Genomic DNA, 21,635 nt, shown 5'->3' on the forward strand with positions numbered 1-21,635 from the left:
AGGAATTAGGGGCCAAAAAGGGGCAAAAAACAAGCATTTTTCTAGTTTCATGACAAAAACTTGTGTGTAAGTGTATGGATCTTTATGAAATTGTACTACAAGGTTCCATATCACAAAGGGAAAGCTGGAATTGAGGTTGGGGGTAATTGCCCAAAAAGTTAAGGAATAAGGGGCCAAAAAGGGGCAAAAAATAAGCATTTTTCTAGTTTCCAGACAATAACTTGTGTTCAAGTGTATGGATCTCTCTGAAATTGTACTGCAAGGTACCATACCACAAAGGGAAGGCTATGATTGATTTTGGGGGTAATTCCCTCAAAATTTTAGTAATTAGGGGCCATAAAAGGGCAAAAAAACAAGCATTTTTCTAGTTTCAGGACAATAACTTGTGTGTAAGTGTATGGATCTTTATGAAATTGTACTGCAAGGTTCCATATCACAAAGGGAAAGCTGGGTTTGAGTTTGGGGGTAATTGCCCTAAACGTTTAGGAATTTAGGGCCAAAAAGGGGCCAAAAAACAAGCATTTTTCTAGTTTCCAGACAATAACTTGTGTTCATGTGTATGGATCTCTCTGAAATTGTACTGCAAGGTACCATACCACAAAGGGAAGGCTGGGATTGAGTTTGGGGGTGATGAATCATAAGGGGGTTCAAAAAATTTGGGGGGGGGGATTTTTTTTTCCTTTTTTTCTTTAAAATTTTCCATTTTAAATTGGTTATTTCTGATTTATATATAAAAGCAAATAATAATGATATGGTTTGAATAGGTAAATTAAAAATTTTTAAGTTCTTAGACCACTTTCATTCTGTGTCAGAAACCTACGCTGTGTCAAATATTTAATTACAATCCAAATTCATTGCTGTATCAAGCTTGAATGTTGTGTCCATACTTGCCCCAACTGTTCAGGGTTCGACCTCTGCGGTCGTATCAAGCTGCGCCCCAGCGGAGCATTTTATTTACTTTAATTTCATAAAAAAAGGCATTTGCCAATGTAATAAAAAAAATAACTAATCAAAGAATTCAAATATCGAAAAATATTCAACTCGTGACCGAACAACACTGATAATTAACTCGTGAGCTACGAGCATTTGTGAATTAATGTGTTGCTCGGTCACTTGTTGAAAATTTTTTTATATTTAAATTCTTCGATTAGTTATTCTATAAATATCAATGTTGTCTTTGTATGACTGTCGCACAAAAGTCTTTTTTTTTAAATTGATGTATTCTCATTATGGTAGTATTTTTTTTATCAAACATATTTTAAACTTTCAAAAAATAAGTTGAACTCATATTTTAACAATATATCATGAAATTTTCATTATTGAACTCAGAAATATTTTTGTTCTTTTTTGTAATTTTCATCATTCTGCTTGCATCCGACAGTTTTACATATATGATGATTTATATGTATAATAATAATGTGATGTCAAAATAATATTTCAGGTTTCAAAATTTAAAAATCATGAACTATTAAAAATAATAATTGAATAATATCATTTAAATAGTCAATCTTCTTTTGTATATAAATGTTCATAAATTCATCCTTATATAAACACTGGTAATTATACCCCACACAACGAGTTGCGGAGGGTATAATGTTTTTGACCCATCCGTCCGTCCGTCAGTCCTATTTCTTGTCATCGCAACTCCTCTCAAACCGCACAACAGAATTTCACGAAACCTTTTAAGATAATAAGGACATACTATGTTGTTATGCATATCAACAGGAAATTACGATTCAATTTTTTTTTCTAGGAGTTACGTCCCTTTGAACTTATTTACTTTAATGTACTACTGCAACATTTTGTCATCGCAACTCCTCTCAAACCACACAACAGAATTTCATGAAACCTTTTCAGATAATAAGGACATACTACGTAGATGTGCATATCGACAGGAAATTACGATTCAATTTTTTTTCTAGGAGTTACGCCCCTTTGAACTTATTTGCCCAATATACTACTGCAACCTTTTGTCATCGCAACTCCTCTCTCCTTTTTCAAATTTAGTCCAAACTTGAAAGATGAAGGACGTCTAATGACCTTAGTAATGATGGAAGCAGCTAACCTTTCCTCCTCAATATCAGGTCAAGGTCATTCATATGCTATGACACACTGTAGTTCTCGTATGAATGCTGCTGCCCAGCTAAAGGAAGTACTAGGAGGAATGGCTCAGGTATGTTTGCTTTGACATGTATATCTTATATATAAATATTTATATAAATAAGAAGATGTAGTATGGTTCTTAAAGAGACAACTATCCTCCAGATAACAAATGACATATATGTAAGCAACTATAGGTTACTGTCCAGCCTTTGGCAATGAGCAAAACAAATAAAGTATAGTTCACTATAAAAGGCCCAGACATGACAAAATATTAAACAATTCGAAAGAGTAAAACAATGGCCTACTGTATTATGTACTCAGATTTATTGCAAGGTTTTTATTATTGGGAATAATGTGACATTGGGAGTATCGCAATAATAAGAACTTGCTTGCATTCTGATATCTGATACATATCATATTTTCAAGAAATCGCAATTATTAATCACACATTTTTGTCCATTCTTCAAAAATGGCAATAATAAATGCATGCAATAATTTCTGAATTTACAGTATTTAAAATAGAATTTGAAGTTATCAACAAAGCATTTCTGCAATAATAATAATTAAACATAAAAATAAGAAGATATGGTATGATTGCCAGTGAGACAACTCTCCACAAGAGACCAAGACACAAAAATTAGCAAGTATAGCTAGGTCACTGCACAGCCTTTGATTTATTGATTTATGTTTTATATTCAATGTAGGTTTCCACTATGAAGACCTTAGCAGAAACTGATGAAAGTGCAGTCATCACAATTGTAGAAAAACTTCAGAAAATTGGTCAATTTTTACTGAACAAAAATAATATTAGGTATTTACTAGCATTTAATATCAAAAATATTTAATAAATAAATAAAATTGAAATAGAATGGCTACTATAAATTCAGATATTTGTTTGTGTATTTTATTGCAATGTTTAAACGATGTGCAAAATGTGATTTCTAATAGGAAATGATGTATGCAAATAATGCTATAAAATTAAGAATGTGAAATTTTGTTTTTGCCCAACTTGTCCTGTCAAAATTTTTAACACTAATAAAGATTTTGCAAAATTTCTGAATTTTAGCAAACATTTTAAGGTGAGGAAATATTTTGTTAGAATTTTTGACTTAATGTTTTGGATGTACATATATCAAGGAATATTTAGGAATTTGTGGTTTACTGTTTTAAAATTGATCTGATATAAGAAATCTACAAAACAAACCAAAATTAAGAAATAATTCTTTCATGCCATGCTTTATGCACAATTTAACATGGGTAGGCATTATATTTGTCAATATCTTTATACCAAGCATTAGCCAGGTGTAAAATGTTGACAAATACATGTATAATGCCTACTCATGTTAAAATTAGCATAAAGCATGGCATGATAGAATTATTTCGATTCTGATAGGAATATTTAGAACTTTTGTACTTCGAAGTGGACCTATAGTACACATTCAAAAGGCAGCCATTTTGATTTGATGAACCAAAAACGTTATAGAAAATCAACAGTTGAACGATAAAAAATTTAATATGTATTCATAAACTTACTTTCAGAATGATTTTATTTAATTTCCTAGCAAGCAACACCAACAAAACTGCCTATTTTGACCTCCGGCGTTGTTCAAAAATAAAACTGACGTTGCAATTTCAATTGTGACGTCAATCATGTGCAATCCATGTTTTATTGTAATTAGAACATGGCTTTGTTTCCAAAGGGAAAGAAGGATGTCATATTAGAATTAATCATTTATATCGTATTTGAATGTTCCAAAACCAATCAAAGTCTTATACATGTACTTGCATGTGTTCATTTGCATATATGGTCATTTTCTATCTGAAGCAGCTCATATAAGGATAATCATATATATTGTTTTATTTCTGTTTTAGGTTTGCAATCAACAGTACATCAGAACAAATGTCTTCTAATCAGAATAAAGTGGAAACATTCATTGAAGGAATACCAGGGGATATAAAGTCTACAGAAAAATATACACAGGTAATTACCAGGAAATTTGAAATAGGAAAATATATACAAGTCCTTCAAATCAGGTGTAATACCACCAAATCAAAGTACTTCACATCCGGTTGCATATGAAAAAGGGTTTAAAAAAATTTTGAAAGTTGTCAGAAATTAAACCTACATTTCATTGCAGTAAAAAATTTGCGTCATAAACATATATCTTGTGTGTTTCAAAGCACCATTATTTTTTTATTTGGTGTTTCTAAAAGAATATTTTGGAAACTTGAGGTTACATGGTTACTAAAGCATGTTAAGTTAAAAAAAGAGGTGAACATTTGATTGGTTAACTTCCAGTGATGGTTATTTTCTTATATGCAATGAAATGTTATGTGAAATTTTGTCTATAGTACTGGACAGGATAAAACTTTACTCATGCCAAGTATTTCCTTATTTGAAACAAAGATAAATTCTACCCGATTTTTTGAAAAGTGCAAATTTAACAAAGACTTATAGGGGAAAATAAATGGTGGTATTACATCATAAAGTTATTTTTCATGGTTATCAATTTAACATTGTTACAGTAGTCGAATCTTTGAAAACAAAAGTAACAAAATATACATGTTTTTGAACTTTAACTTTGTTTATGTTAAACAAAATATTTAAAGAATGAGCAACTTATATAGTCATATTTTTATCATCATATTGAAAGTTTTATATTTAGGAGTATGACTTTTATTATTCAGTTGTGTAATATATTGACCTAGTACTGAAGATTCATAAATTATTGTATGCATTTTATATTTTTAACAAATGTTTACAGAAAAATTCAGAATTGGTTTTGCAATTTCAGGAAATGCTGGATACAAATAATCATATCAAAGTTAAATTCTAAGTTTCTAAGTTTGCTAAATCTATTCAGACGCAATTTTTTGCTATCATGAAAACATGGACATTATACAACCCTGATTTGAGTTTTGAATATTTGTAATTTTTTTCACTTCAGCATGGTTATTTTGAACCAGAATTAGTAAAGACACAGTTTGAACTTCCATTCTCTGTAAATTACATGAGTAAAGCAGTAGAAACAGTACCATACACGCATGAAGATTTTCCTATGTAAGTTTTTATAGACAAATGGAAAAAAACTTGAACATAGATTTAAATATACATGACAGTTTAAAAATTTTATTTTTTTTCTTCAAATTTTCAAATTTCTCTTAATGACCTTATATATAGCTATTTATTTTAGAAGTTTATATAAGTATATACTAATCACTATAATTTAAGTTTTCAACACTTTACAAATTTCCCGTAGGATTGGATGCATTATTCATCAATATCACGAAATGAGGAATCCACAAAAATACATTTTTTCAGATTCAGAAAAAAATAAGAATCGACACTGTTTTCAGATCTGTGTGTCCCTCTGTTTATCTGTCTGTCTGGGATTTCAGATTTAAACTTCAGAAAGTTTGTTCCTCAGTCTACTTTAAAAAGTCACATGACCTTGTAGTTCTATATTAGAGTGAACTGTTTAATGTATATGCCAAAAGAAGGATTTTGACCCAGATTTTATTGTTCACTGAACATGGAAAGGTAGTTGTGCAAGCAGAGCATGGTGTCCTAGTACTGATTATTTTCAAATCATCATCAATGATTTGATGCAGAACCGCATATTGCAGATTTATAAACTATATATATTATATGGCCTTAGCTTCCAAATACCGTTTCTATCCCTAACATCACTGAAGAGACATTAAATGTCGAAATCTGGATATGGTGTACAAATTTTTGCACCTCATGTTTGCGGTATACCATTTTCTCCGCAAGTTTATTGTTTTCTGTTTGGTATTAAATTAATAATTAAGATAAATGTTACATCTCGTGATCAATTTATTTGGCAATTGTCAATGGCAGTCAGCATGGTTTAAGAACATCAGTTGTTCGACCTGTTAATCAAATGCGTTTTGTTAAAATATACTTTTTCACTTTTTCGGTCTTTTGGAAAATGTTGTTTGTGCTGTATTTAGACCCCTCTACCAAGAAATTTGTTTTTACATTCACACGTATAAAAATTGTGGTTTTTATCCAACACAATCATAGGTTTGAATGTTGTTTTCAATTTAGACTTGTTTGTATATGTATATATATATATATATATATATATGTGTTGTTTGTTATTGTAGATTGAGAGTTTTATCCAGAATGATGTCAGCTAAATATTTACACAGAGAAATCAGGTAAAAATTTAAGTTATATATAAGCACTGGATGGCCTTAACACAATAGAAAATAATTGGGAAAAGTACAGGCTAAAGGGACAAAAATAATAGATAAAATTTGACTTAATTATCAAGAGTTAAGGTGGTATGGGAGTTTAAATTAAAAATGATAGAGTTTGTCCATAGTTTGCCAAAATGTAGTATATATTGTGATATGTTCAAAAATATAATAAAAATGACAGGTCACCGAGCTTTTTCTCAAGCTACAGGTTGTGACAAAATGACACAATTTGTATGGTTTATACAGGAAAAAACATCATTATGTGATAGCTTAAAAAATTGATAGAATCATAAAATAAAATACTAGAAGATAGCTTTTAGAAAATGCTTTGAGTATATCAATTGAAAAGATAGGATCACCGTATGTTTTTTCCAGCTAAAATATAAAATTGCAAAATTTCATGTAGATTTCTTCAGAAAATGCACTATTCCAGCCTTACCTCCCTTTAAATACCATGTAAAACATTAAGAAGCAAGCAAAAATAATCTACGCTTGTAAAAATATTAATATTTATAAGTTAAAATGTTATAAATGTTATAAATTTATTCTTTTAAATGAAAAATCACATTAGTTATCTGCATTCCTCATCAAATTTTGCTAATTTGATCGAAATTCTGGACCTTACACTTCAAACTGCTCAGAGTCTGAAAATACCATATTTTGTACTTAAAGGAGCACAGAATTTACTTGATAAGACTCGACGATATTTTGACAGTACATAACTGTACTTTACTGTACTTGATTTTGATCTCAACTTAACTTAATAAATAATTTAAGAGACTGTCTGAATATAGTCCGAACTGAAAATTCTAGATTTTTATACCTATTAATTAAATCCTTTAATTTGACAGCAATGAATCAAACTACCAAATTACCTGGAATTTTGTAAAATCAATATATAATTGAGTTAGATGGACTGATTCAGACCAGTCTAGACTAAATTTAAAGGTCAAGACAGGTTGAGACTGGTCGAGAGACTCGAGACTGAGTCAAGACTAAGTCTCTACCTGTCTCGACCAATCTTGACTAAGTCTTGACCTGTCTCGACCAGTCTCAATTGCAGTATTATTTCAACAGATATGACTGCTTGACCTTATTGCACTAAAAAAAATTGATTTGTCGAAAAAGTATCTTCCTTTTTAATTTCAGTTAAGAGTCAGCTATTATCATGATTATAATAGACTGCATAGCCATTTTGATACTCATATTATCTTGAATTTTTTATCAATGATACTGTGTATGATTCATTAATTTTCGTGGGTATCAATTTTCGTGGATTGCTAAAAACTTGCATTTTCATGGATATTTGATTTTGGGGTTTTGCCAATCTCTGTATACAAAGCCGATTGAAAATATGTTATTCGTTGAACATTTGAATACTTGTTCACCTCTACCCATGAAACCCACAAAAATTGGTATCTAACGAATAATAATGAATCCACAGTATACTGTAACACCTTATCGCTATTTGACGGCCATTAATGGACATATGAAAAGGTTCCCTTAAAATTTTGACGTCATAATACAAAATATCTGATGCCACAATGGAAAAGTGATTGTTGTATAATGTCAATAGTTCAAGCTGGGCAGATTCTCGGGTCAACCTGGACAGATTTCCAAATAGTGATAAGGTGTATTAAGATAGATAGTATTTTCAGATATTTTTCTTTAATATAAAAATTTGGTATTGCAAGTTAATAACAGCTGCTGAACACTCTATATAGCACTGGAAGTAAGCTATTATCAAAGTGATGCATATGGTTATAAATTGAACCAAAATAACAGAAAATTAATTTATTTGTAGGACAAATTCATATCTTAAGACAATGAAATGATTTTATATGGCAATAACATAGCAAATCTCTAGAATTATATATTTTTTTTAAAGATTTTGCAAGGGGAGACAAATCAGATGTTTTATTTCATAATAGATTGTTCAATAAATATATCTGCTTTGTCTTTTTGCAAGACAAATGTAGTCCATTGTTCCCCCTGAAAGATTCAATATTTTGTCTTTTATTTCATATTCTATTACTTAATTTTCTTTCAAGTCACATAAAAGTCCTTTGTTCCTAAACCATCACCAGAATTAGGCAAAAAATCTGTAGCATCAAAGCTTGATTACATGTACTTATATTATATTTTTGGAGAAAGCATGGTTTTATTTCTGAATTAGTTATTTATACTCCCATTCTCCCTTAATTAAATTCAAAAAAAATTCTCTGAAAAAAGCTGCATTTGTCACAGTGAAGATTTGAAATTTGACAATGAAAGATGATAATTACCATTCAGACTTTTCAGTACAGTGTCAATAAAAACAGCTGTTTGAGTTCTTAGTCTGTTTAACATTTTATGAAATTTAAATGCTGAAGATATCCCAAATTGAAGTTAACTGTGTTTTTAAGAATCATTATTTAAAAGCTTACTGTAAATTTATGATATTTTATTTTTGTCTCTCCTTGACGGAGTCAAAAAGCGAGACATAGGTATGCTGTTTCCGGCGTCGGCGGCGGCATCAACAATGTATTAGTTTGTGATTAGGTCTAGTTCATGGTGAACCACTAGTGGTAGGTCAATGATATTTGGTATGCAGTTGTATTACCATTGGCACATCTCATTACCATGGAGATTATTTGGCCACGCCCCCTCAGTCAAGGTCTATTGACTTTGAAACTTTCCTTAGTTTACATGTATTAGTTTGTGATTAGGTCAGTTTATGGGGAACCACTAGTGGTAGGTCAAAGATATTTGGTATGCAGTTGTATTAACATTGGCACATCTCATTACCATGGAGATTATTTAGCCCTGCCCCCTCAGTCAAGGTCTATTGACTTTGAAACTTTGCTTAGTTTACATGTATTAGTTTGTGATTACTGATTAGGTCAGTTTATGGGGAACCACTAGTGGTAGGTCAATGATATTTGATATGCAGTTGTATAAGCATTGGCACATCTCATTTCCATGGAGATTCTTTGGCCCTGCCCCCTCATTCATGGTCTATTGACATTGAAACTTTTGCTTAGTTTTCATGTATTAGTTTGTGATTAGGTCAGTTTAAGGGTAACTGTTAGTGGTAGGTCAATGATAATTGGTATGCAGTTGTATAAGCATGATAACATCTCATTTCCATGGAGAATATTTGGTCCTTACCCCTCAGTCATGGTCTATTGACTATGTAACTTTTGCTTAGTTTACAAGTATTGGTTTGTGATTAGGTCAGTTCAAGATGAACCACTAATGTTAAGTCAATGATATTCGGTATGCAAATGTATTGGCATTTGCAAGTTTCATTTCCATGGAGATTATATAACCCCACCCCCTAATTATGGTTCATTGACTTTGAAACTTTTACATAGTTTACAAATTAATGTTTGTGTTTAGGTTTGTTTAAAGGGAACGACTTATGAAAAGTCAATGGTATTTGGTTTGCAGTTGTATTAGCATTGGCACATCTCATTTCCATGGAGATTGTTTAGCCCTGTACCTTCAGTCATGGTTCATTGACTTTGAATATTTGCATAACTTACATGTTAAAGTATTGCTATTTTAATTTCAACATTTGCATTATCCAAATTAACAAATAGGCGAGACATATAACAGTTTATTACGAAAATTGTGACATGATAGGTTTGAAAAAAAAAACAAAAACTTGCATTTTCACATTTTAAATTTTTGATAGCATAACTGGTATATGGATTTTCCTGAAATCGCAATAATTAATCTTGCGTTTGTGTAGGTTGTTCAACAACCACTATATAGAAGAGATTCATTCAAAAATTTCTGAATTTACAATACAAATATTTAAAAATATTTATATTGCAGAGAGAAAGGTGGGGCATATGGAAGCGGTGCTGTTTGTGGTTCAGGAGTTTTTAGTTTCTACTCATACAGGTAAGGATTTTTTATTTAATGTTGCCAAATTATGTCTGTGAGTGTTTTACTTACAAGGAAACTTTTTTCTCCCGTTTCAAAGTCCAAGAAGGGTTTTGTCCATTATAATAAAAAACAACATTTGATAGATACCATGAGACTGTAGGCACAAAGAAAATATTGGCAGCAGCAAATTAATAGGAAATTAATGATAGACATCTCACAGGTTATTACATGTTTTGTAGGGATCCAAACTCCAGTAAAACATTACAAGTGTTTGACGAGGCAGTAAAGTGGGTTGTTGAAGACAAGTTTGTACCAGAGGATGTTGATGAAGCAAAATTATCAGTTTTCCAACAGGTATTTATATACTGTAAATTCAGAAATTATTGCATGCATTTATTATTGCGATTTTGTCATTTTAGACTAAAATGCGATTTAAATTTTTGCAATATTGAGAAAAATCCTGCTTAATTCATATAAAATTTTCAAAATGTGAGTTTAAATTATTGCGATCATAACCCTGTAGCATTTTTCGCAATAATTTCTGAATTTATCAGTTTTCTAATAGGTATTTATATATTCTCTACAATATTTCTTCTTCCTTAGAAATATTCTGACATGCAAAAAAAACCTAGTTTTTCATCAAACCATTCATTACTTTAAGCTTCTTAAGTGACTTTTAAGACAAGTATTCAGCCTCTGGTTCTTATTGGCTTGTGTATATTTGTGGGTAGAGATGGGGGTTGGAACAATAGAAATTTAGGTACTTAATCTTTAAGTTGCATTCCTGCCATTAAACTTTTATTTGAGCGCACATTGGTAGAAGATTTTAGCCAGATTGGTCTAACCTCACAATTTCTTATAAAAAGTTAGCTATGTTTGTATACTAGTTTTTATACGACAGCAAACAATTTTTTTTGCATCATATATTGGTATATTTTGGCAGCGGCGGCACAGCAGCGTCTGCGTCAGCATCGTCTGAAGACACATTTGGTTTCCAGACAATAACTTGAGTTAAAGTGAATGAATCTCGATGAATTTTACCAGAAGGTTCAGTATCATATTAAAAGGAAGGTTGGGATTTATTTTGGGGTTTATGGTACCAACAGTTTAGAAATTAACTGCCAAAAAAGGACCAAAACAAGCATTTTTCTAGTTACCAGACAATAACTTGTGTTTAAGTGTATGGATCTCTCTGAAAATGTACTGCAAGGTACCATACCATAAAGGGAAAGCTGGGATTGAGTTTGGGGGTAATTACTTAAATGGGGGTTAAAACAAATTTGGGAGGGGGGGGGGGGGGTGGGATATTTTTTTTCATAACATTTTGGGGATTTTTTTCTTTTTTACATTGATTCATTCCGATTTATAAATAAAAGCAAAACATACTGATATGGCAGGATATACACACCAAACATGATGTGTAATTTATACCAAGTATTGTGCAATAGCACAGTATTGCGCAATAGCAGCAAATCTTCAATTGCATAATATAGTATTGCACTATAGCACAGTATTGAAATCTTCAATTGCACAGTATTGCACAATAGCAAGAAATCTTCAATTGCACAGTATTCCACAATAGCAAGAAATCTTCAATTGCACAGTATCAAGACCAGGAATCCTTCAATGTGTAAGATTTTATGTGCATTTAATAAATACTAGCTAATTTATTTTACCATACACCAAAGCAATCCCAGATTATGAAGATGACGACATACCCATACCATAAATTTGTTATGTTTTAGTTCTTAAAATATGCAGCGTAGATTTCTTTTTCTTTTTTAATTGCTTCTTGTAAGTAACATATAAATTTGAATTTACGACGACAGACACATACAGATTAAACCGTTTACGATATTTCAGAGTTTAACGTTGCCTAGCGCACAAATCCAGGCAGAATAGTCTGACGTCGTTGTTGTCCAATGAAAAATTAGTATGAAAAAGTATGGGAAATATGTTTATAAAACTATTGACCAGGGTAATAGTATTTGAAACTATTGACTGGCAAGTAGTCTGTGGAATGAAATAGCACAAATATTTCAGTCTTTTTTGATATAGAAAAAATATACTGAGGTATAATAACAAGAAATATCAAATTGCACAGTATTGCACAATAGCAAGAAATATCAAATTGCACAGTATTGCGCAATAGCAAGAAATCTTCAATTGCACAGTATTGTGCAATAGTAAGAAATATCCAATTGCACAGTATTGTGCAATAGCAAGAAATATCAAATTGCACAGTATTGCACAATAGCAAGAAATATCAAATTGCACTGTATTGCACAATAGCAAGAAATCTTCAATTGCACAGTATTGTGCAATAGCAAGAAATCATCAATTGCACAGTATAGGGCAATAGCAAGAAATCTTCAATTGCACAGTATTGCACAGTAACAAGAAATATCCAATTGCACAGTATTGTGCAATAGCACAATACTACAATACTGTGCAATAACAAGAAATCTCCAATTGCATAGTATTGCGCAATAGCAAGAAATATCCAATTGCACAGTATTGTGCAATAGCAAGAAATATCAAATTGCACAGTATTGCGCAATAGCAAGAAATCTTCAATTGAAAATTCATACAAATATTTCAACCCATTTCAAATTTTTAAGATCTTTATGCCCCGGCTTTAAAAAAGTGGGGATATACTGTTTTACCTCTGTCTGTCCATCCGTCTGTCCGTCCGTCCGTCAGTCTGTCAGTCAGTCCTTCCATCCTTCCCATGAATATTTTTCGTCACATTTTTCTCAGGAACTACAATACAAGGATTTCTGAAATTTGGTTTCAGGGTTTATATAAGTCAGCTATACTGTGTGATGCATTTTCAGATTCATCACTCAGCATCTTCCTGTTTACCAAACACTTACATATTTTTACACTATTAATAGTATCCAGTTACCCCAGTGAGCAGTTGCTCACAGTTTTACTTGTTTATTACATTTATTTTGTGTCAGAAACCTATATTCTGTCAAAAATTGATCACAATCCAAATTCAGACAGTATCAAGCTTGAATATTGTGTCCAAACTTGTTCAGGGTTCGACCTCCGCAGTCGTATCAGGCTGCGCTTGGCGAAGCATTTCATCTTAGTATGAAAGTGAAGCTATGGTTAATCTCTCCAAAGATGGATGTACTCAAGGTAGTTATAAAGCAAAAGTTATTATACATATCCATTCTTAAGATTAATATTACTCCCATGTCAAATAAAACTTACTTGATAGCATTAAGAAGTATTCAATCAAATTGTGTAAATTAAACTTCTTTTTTTTATTGCAGACTGACAAGCCTATAACTCCAGGTTCAGCTGGTATGACATTATTTTTGTCAGGAATTACAGATGAGATGAGACAGACTATGAGAGACAGATTATTCCAAGTATCAAAACAGGATGTTATAAATGTAACCAAAAAGTAAGTTAGGATATGAATGAAAGAATATTTGGGTGTAAAACACCGATGGGACAGATATTTATCAACACAAGCAAACCAAATAATTTAAGAAATTTTCTTGTTAGGGCTTTTTATGGCGCACTTTACGGTATGTGTTTTTCTCATTGTTGAAGGATGTGCTGTGACCTATAATTGCTCACTTCTATGTCATTTAAAATCTGGTGGATAATTGTCTCATTGGCGGTCATACCATATCATCTTATGTTTATATCGAAATTAACACGTTTTTGCTATTTTGCTGTCAACTTTGAACTATGATAAGTCTAACATAGCCTATTGCAAGTTGTGAATAGATTTAACAGAGATGACAAACATTTTGTGGCAATTCTCACACACTTCTCTTTGATTAGAAACACTCATAAGTCATGATCATTTCTGTATCAGATAAGGTCAATGTTATCATGTGAGCTGCGTTGGATAGAAATCGACCTTATGCAAATGAATCTCAATACATCTGTTATCCTATTTCAGGTTGAAAAAATCTCTAAGGAATGTCTGTTACTGTTTGTAAAGAGAGTTGTTACAAGGGTCTTACAAAACAGACAAAAAAAACCATCTTTTATTTCGTATTCCAATGTTCCAAACCCAATTAAAGTCTTATACATGTACATGTATACATGCACTTGCATAAGATAAATTTTTATCCGACTCTAATCTTCTCCTGAAACTACTGGGCCAAATTTAACCAAACTTAATCACAATCATCATTGGGGTATCTAGTTTAAAAAATTAGTCTGATGACCCTGCCCGCAACCAAGATGGCCGACATGGCTAAAAATAGAACATAGGGGTAAATTGCAAGTTTTGTATAATATTTTGAAAACTGTTATAAATAGAGAAATTCTGACACGTGCAAAATGTTCAGAATGTTGAGCTCTACTATTTGTTCATATAAGTCAAAACTGTCAAACGACTTCTTGTAGGAGTTATTGCCCTTAAATGACAAATTTTACCATTTTTGCCTATTTTCTTGAAAATTATAATAGATCGAGAGAATCTTTAAGTTGCAAAAATGATCAGCAAGGCAAGTTCTACTAATAAGTCTAATGGTCAACCATCAGTGGACTCTTTATTAGAGTTATGGCCCTTTGATGACGATTTTTACCAACTTATTGCGTTTTTGTCTTTTATCTTCAAAATTATAATAGATAGATAGAAACTAAAATAAGCAAAAATGATCAGCAAGACAAGATCTACATTTAGGACTGGAAGGAGGAAATCGTCCAATGACTCCTTATTGGAGTTATTGCCCTTTAATGTCGATTTTCCATTGTCTGTAAACTTTTACAAAAATTTTCTCTGACACTACTGGGCCAAATTTAACCACACTTTGCCACAATCATCATTGGAGTATCTAGTTTAAAAATGTGTCCTCTGACCCGGCCTGTCAACGAAGATGGCCGACATGGCTAAAAATAGAACATAGGGTAAAATGCAAATTTTGTCTATTATTTTGAAAATCGTTATGAATAGAGAAAATCTGACCAGAGCAATGTTGTAGAGTGTCCTTTGTTGAATATGCACTTAGACCAAGGTGAGCGACACAGGCTCTTTAGAGCCTCTAGTTTATTATTTTCACTTTCTATATATGATTCCAAATAGGAAGTAAGTTTGACACTAGGTAGATAAATTTTACTTTATACTTTCCGATAATACATTTGTAGGTACCTGACAGGAGACAGACCAGCGGCTGTGTCATTTATAGGACCAGAAAACTCTACAGTAAAGACAGATAATACATGGAAAGTTATCAAAGGATGATTGTCATTGAGTTGTAATCACCCTCTGTTTACTGGAAATTTGTTTGACAATGTAGAGCTTACTTGAACATACTTTTGTGCTTTGCATTGAATACAACCATAAAATATTGGATAAGAAATACCTGAACTCATAAGATGTCAAAACATTATTTATATTTACGAATATTGTACTTTTACTGATGATGAAATCAAATATATGTTTTGACACGTTAGGGATATCGAAAACCCTGGTGTAATAATTTTTCAGAGATTCAGAGATTCTTTAAAATCAAATACTTCATAACATATACGAACCAATCAAACAAGTTGAGATATATGGACCCAATAAGATGTTGACAACGGAAGGTCACCATCTAAACAATTAACAATAGGAAATGAAAAAAATTCTTGTATCGTAAATTTTTGTATTAAAATTCCCTTTAAGATATATATATCAAATTCCAGGAAAGATCAGTGTTCATTGCCAAGAAGATTAGCTTTATTTGAAGTTAGATCTAAATATTGTCAGTGTACATACTTCTAATTGCACGTGAACAACAATTAAAATGTTAAATTCACAAAATGTCTTCAATTGAAATAACTTGTAAGCATAGACCATTCATTTTATGTAATCGTTTTCTTTAGATGATTTGTTTTTAACCCATGCAGTTAACATCTTAGATGATCATTAAAATGTTAACTTTGCTAATTCCTTTTAATCGAGACAATTTGTATCTAAGGTGATAAAGCATATTTTGGAAAGCAATTATTGTCTTAAAAAATTGATGGATGTTCTTAGTAATGAACAAGAAAGTGAAAATGAACACCGTCATTTCTTTATTTACAACATCTATCACATCATTGATAACCGTGTTACCTCAGACAATGGACACATGCATGAATGGTTGGGTTGATGTGTTGCTCTTCCTTTTGTGAGTGTAACCTATAAGTTGAAATGAAATTAGTTAACGTGTATATATCTCAAATATATCAATGTGTACAATTTTATAAAAGTTAATGTTCAAATTAAAGAGTAGTAATTGGTATATCAATGGATAAGAAATTTTTATTTTTCAATCATATCCGTGTATATTTTTTGTATATTTTGTGCACCACTTCTTATGTCAAACTCAAATTGGTTTGCAACCCCTAGTTCTCTGGAGATATGAACTCCTTGGATGTTTATTATTTATGAAATATTATTAAACATGTTGAAAGTATTTACTAATGAAGCATGCGTCGTCGTACATTATAGTTTATCCAGCTTCTCGTTTTTTTTTATAAATTAGTTTCTTATTAAAATGATCGAATAGAAGTTAGTTTTGATAGAAACAAATTACTGTAATAGCTGGTAGACGTAGGATTTGAAAAACACAGTATTACAATTATTGAGAAGGATTTTCCAACCTATATTAAATTTCTAAAACGTGAAAAACATGTCCAATCATTTATGAACATACTTTACAGTTGTCAATAAATAAATCGTTTAACCTCCACGTGTTACCTTTCATGTAATACCTCTTCCTACAATTTTAAATCTGATTACAATTTAGTACGGTGACAGATAAGGTCAAATCAAATATACAATGATTCAACCTACCTCGCAGCTGATTTGTTTTTATCATTTGAACGATGAATAACACGTATTTGGATCCAGGCGAACCGAAATTGCTAATGTAATAGATTTGTTTGAAAATTGTAATAAATAGTCAGATATCAGGACTTTAAAAAATCAACAATATTTTTATCAATTTGGGCAATAGAACCATACTATGGCATGTTGTCTTATTCAATCAATGACTAATAAAAGGAAAGGGTTATGGTAATAATAACCAGAAACAATTATGAAGCAGATAAATGGTTGTTTACCTCAAAGACATGTGTTAACAGTCTTATTGAACCGCATACAAAATTATACTGTATACATGTAGCTGTAAATTGCATTGATCGTATACGTGTTTTTGATGAACAATCCCGGGCCGTAAATTGTCTTGTTTATGACGTTGACAAAGCGTTTCAGTAGAGTTTATGACGTCATTAAAAACACAATCTTGCAGATGTTTGACGATGTCCACTATAAAGTTAAGAAATGATGTTATTTACCCTTAATATATCATATGAAAAAGTTGTATGAGTCATGTGAGTTGCAGATTATTAAAAGTAAACATGCTTTGTCTCGAAACATCAATTTTATATGTTCCCGGCTTAAACAGGATAAAATGCCCGGCACAGCCTCGTTACCTACCTGTATTTAAGCCTTGTACAAATAAAATTTGCCTTGTACAAATTAAACTTATTTTTCGAGACAATGTATGGTTATTCTATATATTTATAAGGTTCAACATATAAAAATGAGTAGAGGTTGTATGATTGCCATGCAGTAAGACAAATTCCCACCAGAGACCAAATGACGTAGAATTAAACAACTATAGGTCACCGTACAGCCTTTAACAATAAGCAACATTTACTCCTCCGAAGCACATACACTATTACCATAATAACGAATTTACCTTAATCAGAAACACTCAAAGCTGAATATTTGAAAGTGAAGATTTATAAGATCTGAAATATTTGAAGAGATATATGACGAAACAGCATTTAAAGGAATTGCAAAATCCATTTGAGGACAACTTGGATTCTTAATACTTAACAAGTTTATACACGGACCATTTAAGAAAGGTTTGTTTTAAATCATTTCAGTATCAAAGTATTGGCTTTACAACATGATATACAGATAATGATACCCTCGGTGACTTACGGTATACCAGCAGCGATAACGACACATCGCTGTAAAACATTAAAGCAACACTTAAAACTTTTATGCGACCGAAACACTTATCTATGATGAGTTTATTTACAACCACTGGGTCGATGCCACTGCTCGTGGAGTTTTAATTCCTCGAGGGTATCACCAGCCCAGTAGTCAGCACTTCTATGCTGACAAGAATTATCAATGATATGGTCATATTTATAAATTAACTGTTTACAAAACTTTTGAATTTTTTTAAATATTAAGGCTTATCTACCTCAGGAATAGATTACCTTAGCTGTATTTGACAAAACTTTTATGAATTTTGGTCCTTAATGCTCTTCAACATCGTACTTTATTTGGCCTTTTTAACTTTTTTAAATTCGAGCGTCACTGATGAGTCTTTTGTAGACGAAACGCGCGTCTGGCGTAAATACAAAATTTAATCCTGGTATCTATGAGGAGTTTATTTACTCGATTTATTATCGTCAGGATGGATCAAAACTGAATATTTTAAATCAAGATTATTAAGCGTTTGTCTATACTGCACAACATTTGCATATAGAGTAAAATTAAAACAAAACTCTCAAAGTACTCAATTTAAATAAAATCTAAGATTTAGAATAATGACGATGAATTTATCATTTAAAATGCGATAGGATATCGTACAAATGTTAATGTTAAGGTATATATTAAGGCAACAGTAGTTTCCCGCTTTTCAAAAGTCATAAATCTTATTACAGAAAACAAATCCGGTTTACAAACTAAAACCGAGAAAAACAGATAAACTATAAGAAGAAAACAACAGAACAACAGACACACTAAAGTATAACAAAATAAACGCCAATGTAACATAGATATAAGAAGATGTGGTATGAGTGCCAATGAGACAACTCTCCATCCAAGTCAAAATATATAAAAGTAAACCATTATAGGTCACAGTACGGAGATTTTAGCATTAGATGACTACTGTGGCCTCTGGCAATTTTACACCATAACTGAAAAATACGTAGGCACCAATTGTGCCATTCTAATGGCAGAGATGCTGTTATGAATCTCAATTTATGATTCAGTAGACTAGATTGCATTTAATTGATAAATTAAACAGCACTAACCGTTGCTTTGGTGATATTTGATATGTGTTCTTTAAAACATTAACAATTCTTCAAACATAAACCCGAATTTAATCCTTAGGAACTTACTTGATATGTTTATAAGTTGAGATTGACTTAATTTTAACTAGCTCTCAGTACATTTTTGTAACTGCTAATTCTCAGATCTCTGATTGGTGTCGTTTTTTCCTTTGGGGATGTATAAATACAATATCACGCCTGTGCTGTGTTTTTGCTAATTGTTTTCTTTATTGGGAAGGTTGGGAGGATGAGTGTATTGATTTGATGAGTAAAGTCTTTTTCAAATGTTTTTCATAGTTTGTTCTTATTTTGTGCTGTTTCACCACTCTCCAATGATTGGGAGAGGTTATGGTAGGCTAGCAAACATGTTTAGTCAATATCCTTGTCTGCCTATCCCAAGTTTGGAAAAATAAGGGTGGATATTTGTCTCAATCATACAAAATCTTCTTATTTCTAAATAAACGATCTATTTTGATATCAGCGATAACGATGTTTCAGGGTAATAAACTCAACACTTAAACATCATCATCGATTGTACTAAAAAATATATCTAACGTAGCATCTATGCTTAGGATCGAAATAGCTGTGATACCTTAGTTTGAAATATATCTTTATGTTAAGTGATCAATGCAATTCTGCTCACTTGGTTAGGGTTTTTTTCAACTTGTAACTACTTTTTATTCTAGTGTCTGACTCGCCTCAGTTTTCAAGGTTTTCTACGTAAAACAATCTGCTCTATCACACTCACATCTATGCTTTTACGAAAATGCGAAGCTTTGCCTCATTTTTCAACTATGACCTTTTTCGGGCTCAAATTATAAATGATACTTTTTGCAAATGTGAGTCCGATATTGAGGATGTTCAGCATTACTTCTTCGTTAATCCATAATACACTTTATGTAGAAAAACATTACTCACTGACCGTAAAAAGCTTCCTTAAAACTTTGTTTTAGATAAAAAAAAAACTATTAATTTATTTTAATTGGCTTCCCGAAAACCTTGTTTTAGATATTAAACTTTAAATTTGCGGAAATTAGAAACTTTCGAACGAATAAAATATCCGATTTCTCAATCATGTTCAAAATTTTATCAAAATGTCAAACAGATTTCTTGTACTTTCTTAAAACTTATTGATACTGATACGGAATGTCGTAATTATCGACATCAATATCAAAACCAACATTATCATTACAGAATTATACATTATCATTGATCATCTCAATCGAGTTGAGATGACCAATGATAATCTGTTTACATAAAAAAAAAGATGTGGTATAATTGCCAATGAGACAGCTCTCCACAGGAGATCAAATGACACAAAACTTAACAACTATTGGTCACCGTATGGCCTTCAACAATGAGCTAAGCACATACCGCATAGTCAGCTACAAAAGGCCCCGAAATGACAAATGTAAAAGAATTCAAACGAGAAAACTAACGGCCTAATTTATGTACAAAAAATGAACGAAAAACAAATATGTAACACATCAACAAACAACAACCACTGAATTAGAGGCTTCTGACTTGGGACATGTATGACAATTATACTATGATTCAATATATTTATGTTATATTATGGAAAAGATTTCATACGTATGATTTACCGGTTTATAATATATTTTGCTTTAATCTAGCAAATTAAATATTTTAAACTAAATGTTACTTATTTTATCTTGCTTATGTTCAAACTTTAAATGAAACTGTATAGGAATGTTATGTCAATGATAATAAATTTCCCCAAACGTTTAAAACACACTCGGAAATTTATCATCAAAGAGTTTAGTTAAAAAAATTGTTATAATTATTTTACAGTCCATCACATCTATTCCATAAATCAGAGTTTCAAGTTCAATTTTACATTATATAGTACGATGATCAATTCAAATATTTAATGAATCAACACACCTTGTGGCTGATATTTATAAGTTTGACGATCAGTAAAATGCCTATTGGAGACCGCAAACATTCTAAATAATGTAGTTGATTAAACATCGTGGTCATTGGTCAGATATAGAAGTAGGGACTTTCAATTTTTTTCTCACGCACGCTTTGATAAGACTGTCGTACAAGTGAGAGGTTTAGCGCTATAAAACCAGGTTCAATCCACCATTTTCTACATTTGAAAATGCCTGTACCAAGTCAGGAATATGACAGTTGTTGTCCATTCGTTTGATGTGTTTTGTCATTTGATTTTGCCATGTGATTAGGGACTTTCCGATTGAATTTTCCTCGGAGTTCAGTATTTTTGTGATTTTACTTTTTGTTCATATGGTTAATAATTATTCACGATGACTGACAAAAAATCAATAGAATCACACTATGGCAGTGTTGTAAATAAATAATGAGACAAA

General features: G+C 31.5%; 1 protein-coding gene across 1 annotated transcript in view; it reads left to right on the forward strand.

Annotated features, from left to right (window-relative positions):
- LOC127718051 (presequence protease, mitochondrial-like) overlaps positions 1-15,518 on the forward strand; it is a 33,230-nt gene extending 17,712 nt beyond the window's left edge. The window contains exons 19-27 of the mRNA XM_052223949.1: positions 2,008-2,173; positions 2,808-2,914; positions 3,976-4,084; positions 5,052-5,164; positions 6,235-6,288; positions 10,153-10,221; positions 10,446-10,560; positions 13,491-13,624; positions 15,328-15,518. Of these exons, the coding sequence (XP_052079909.1) occupies positions 2,008-2,173; positions 2,808-2,914; positions 3,976-4,084; positions 5,052-5,164; positions 6,235-6,288; positions 10,153-10,221; positions 10,446-10,560; positions 13,491-13,624; positions 15,328-15,424 (964 nt within the window). The 3' untranslated portion in view covers positions 15,425-15,518. The remainder of the gene's footprint in view (positions 1-2,007; positions 2,174-2,807; positions 2,915-3,975; positions 4,085-5,051; positions 5,165-6,234; positions 6,289-10,152; positions 10,222-10,445; positions 10,561-13,490; positions 13,625-15,327) is intronic.
- The last annotated feature ends 6,117 nt before the right edge of the window (positions 15,519-21,635 follow it).

Source organism: Mytilus californianus, unplaced genomic scaffold, assembly GCF_021869535.1.
Source record: "Mytilus californianus isolate M0D057914Y unplaced genomic scaffold, xbMytCali1.0.p SCAF_10, whole genome shotgun sequence".
Lineage (NCBI taxonomy): Eukaryota > Metazoa > Mollusca > Bivalvia > Mytilida > Mytilidae > Mytilus > Mytilus californianus.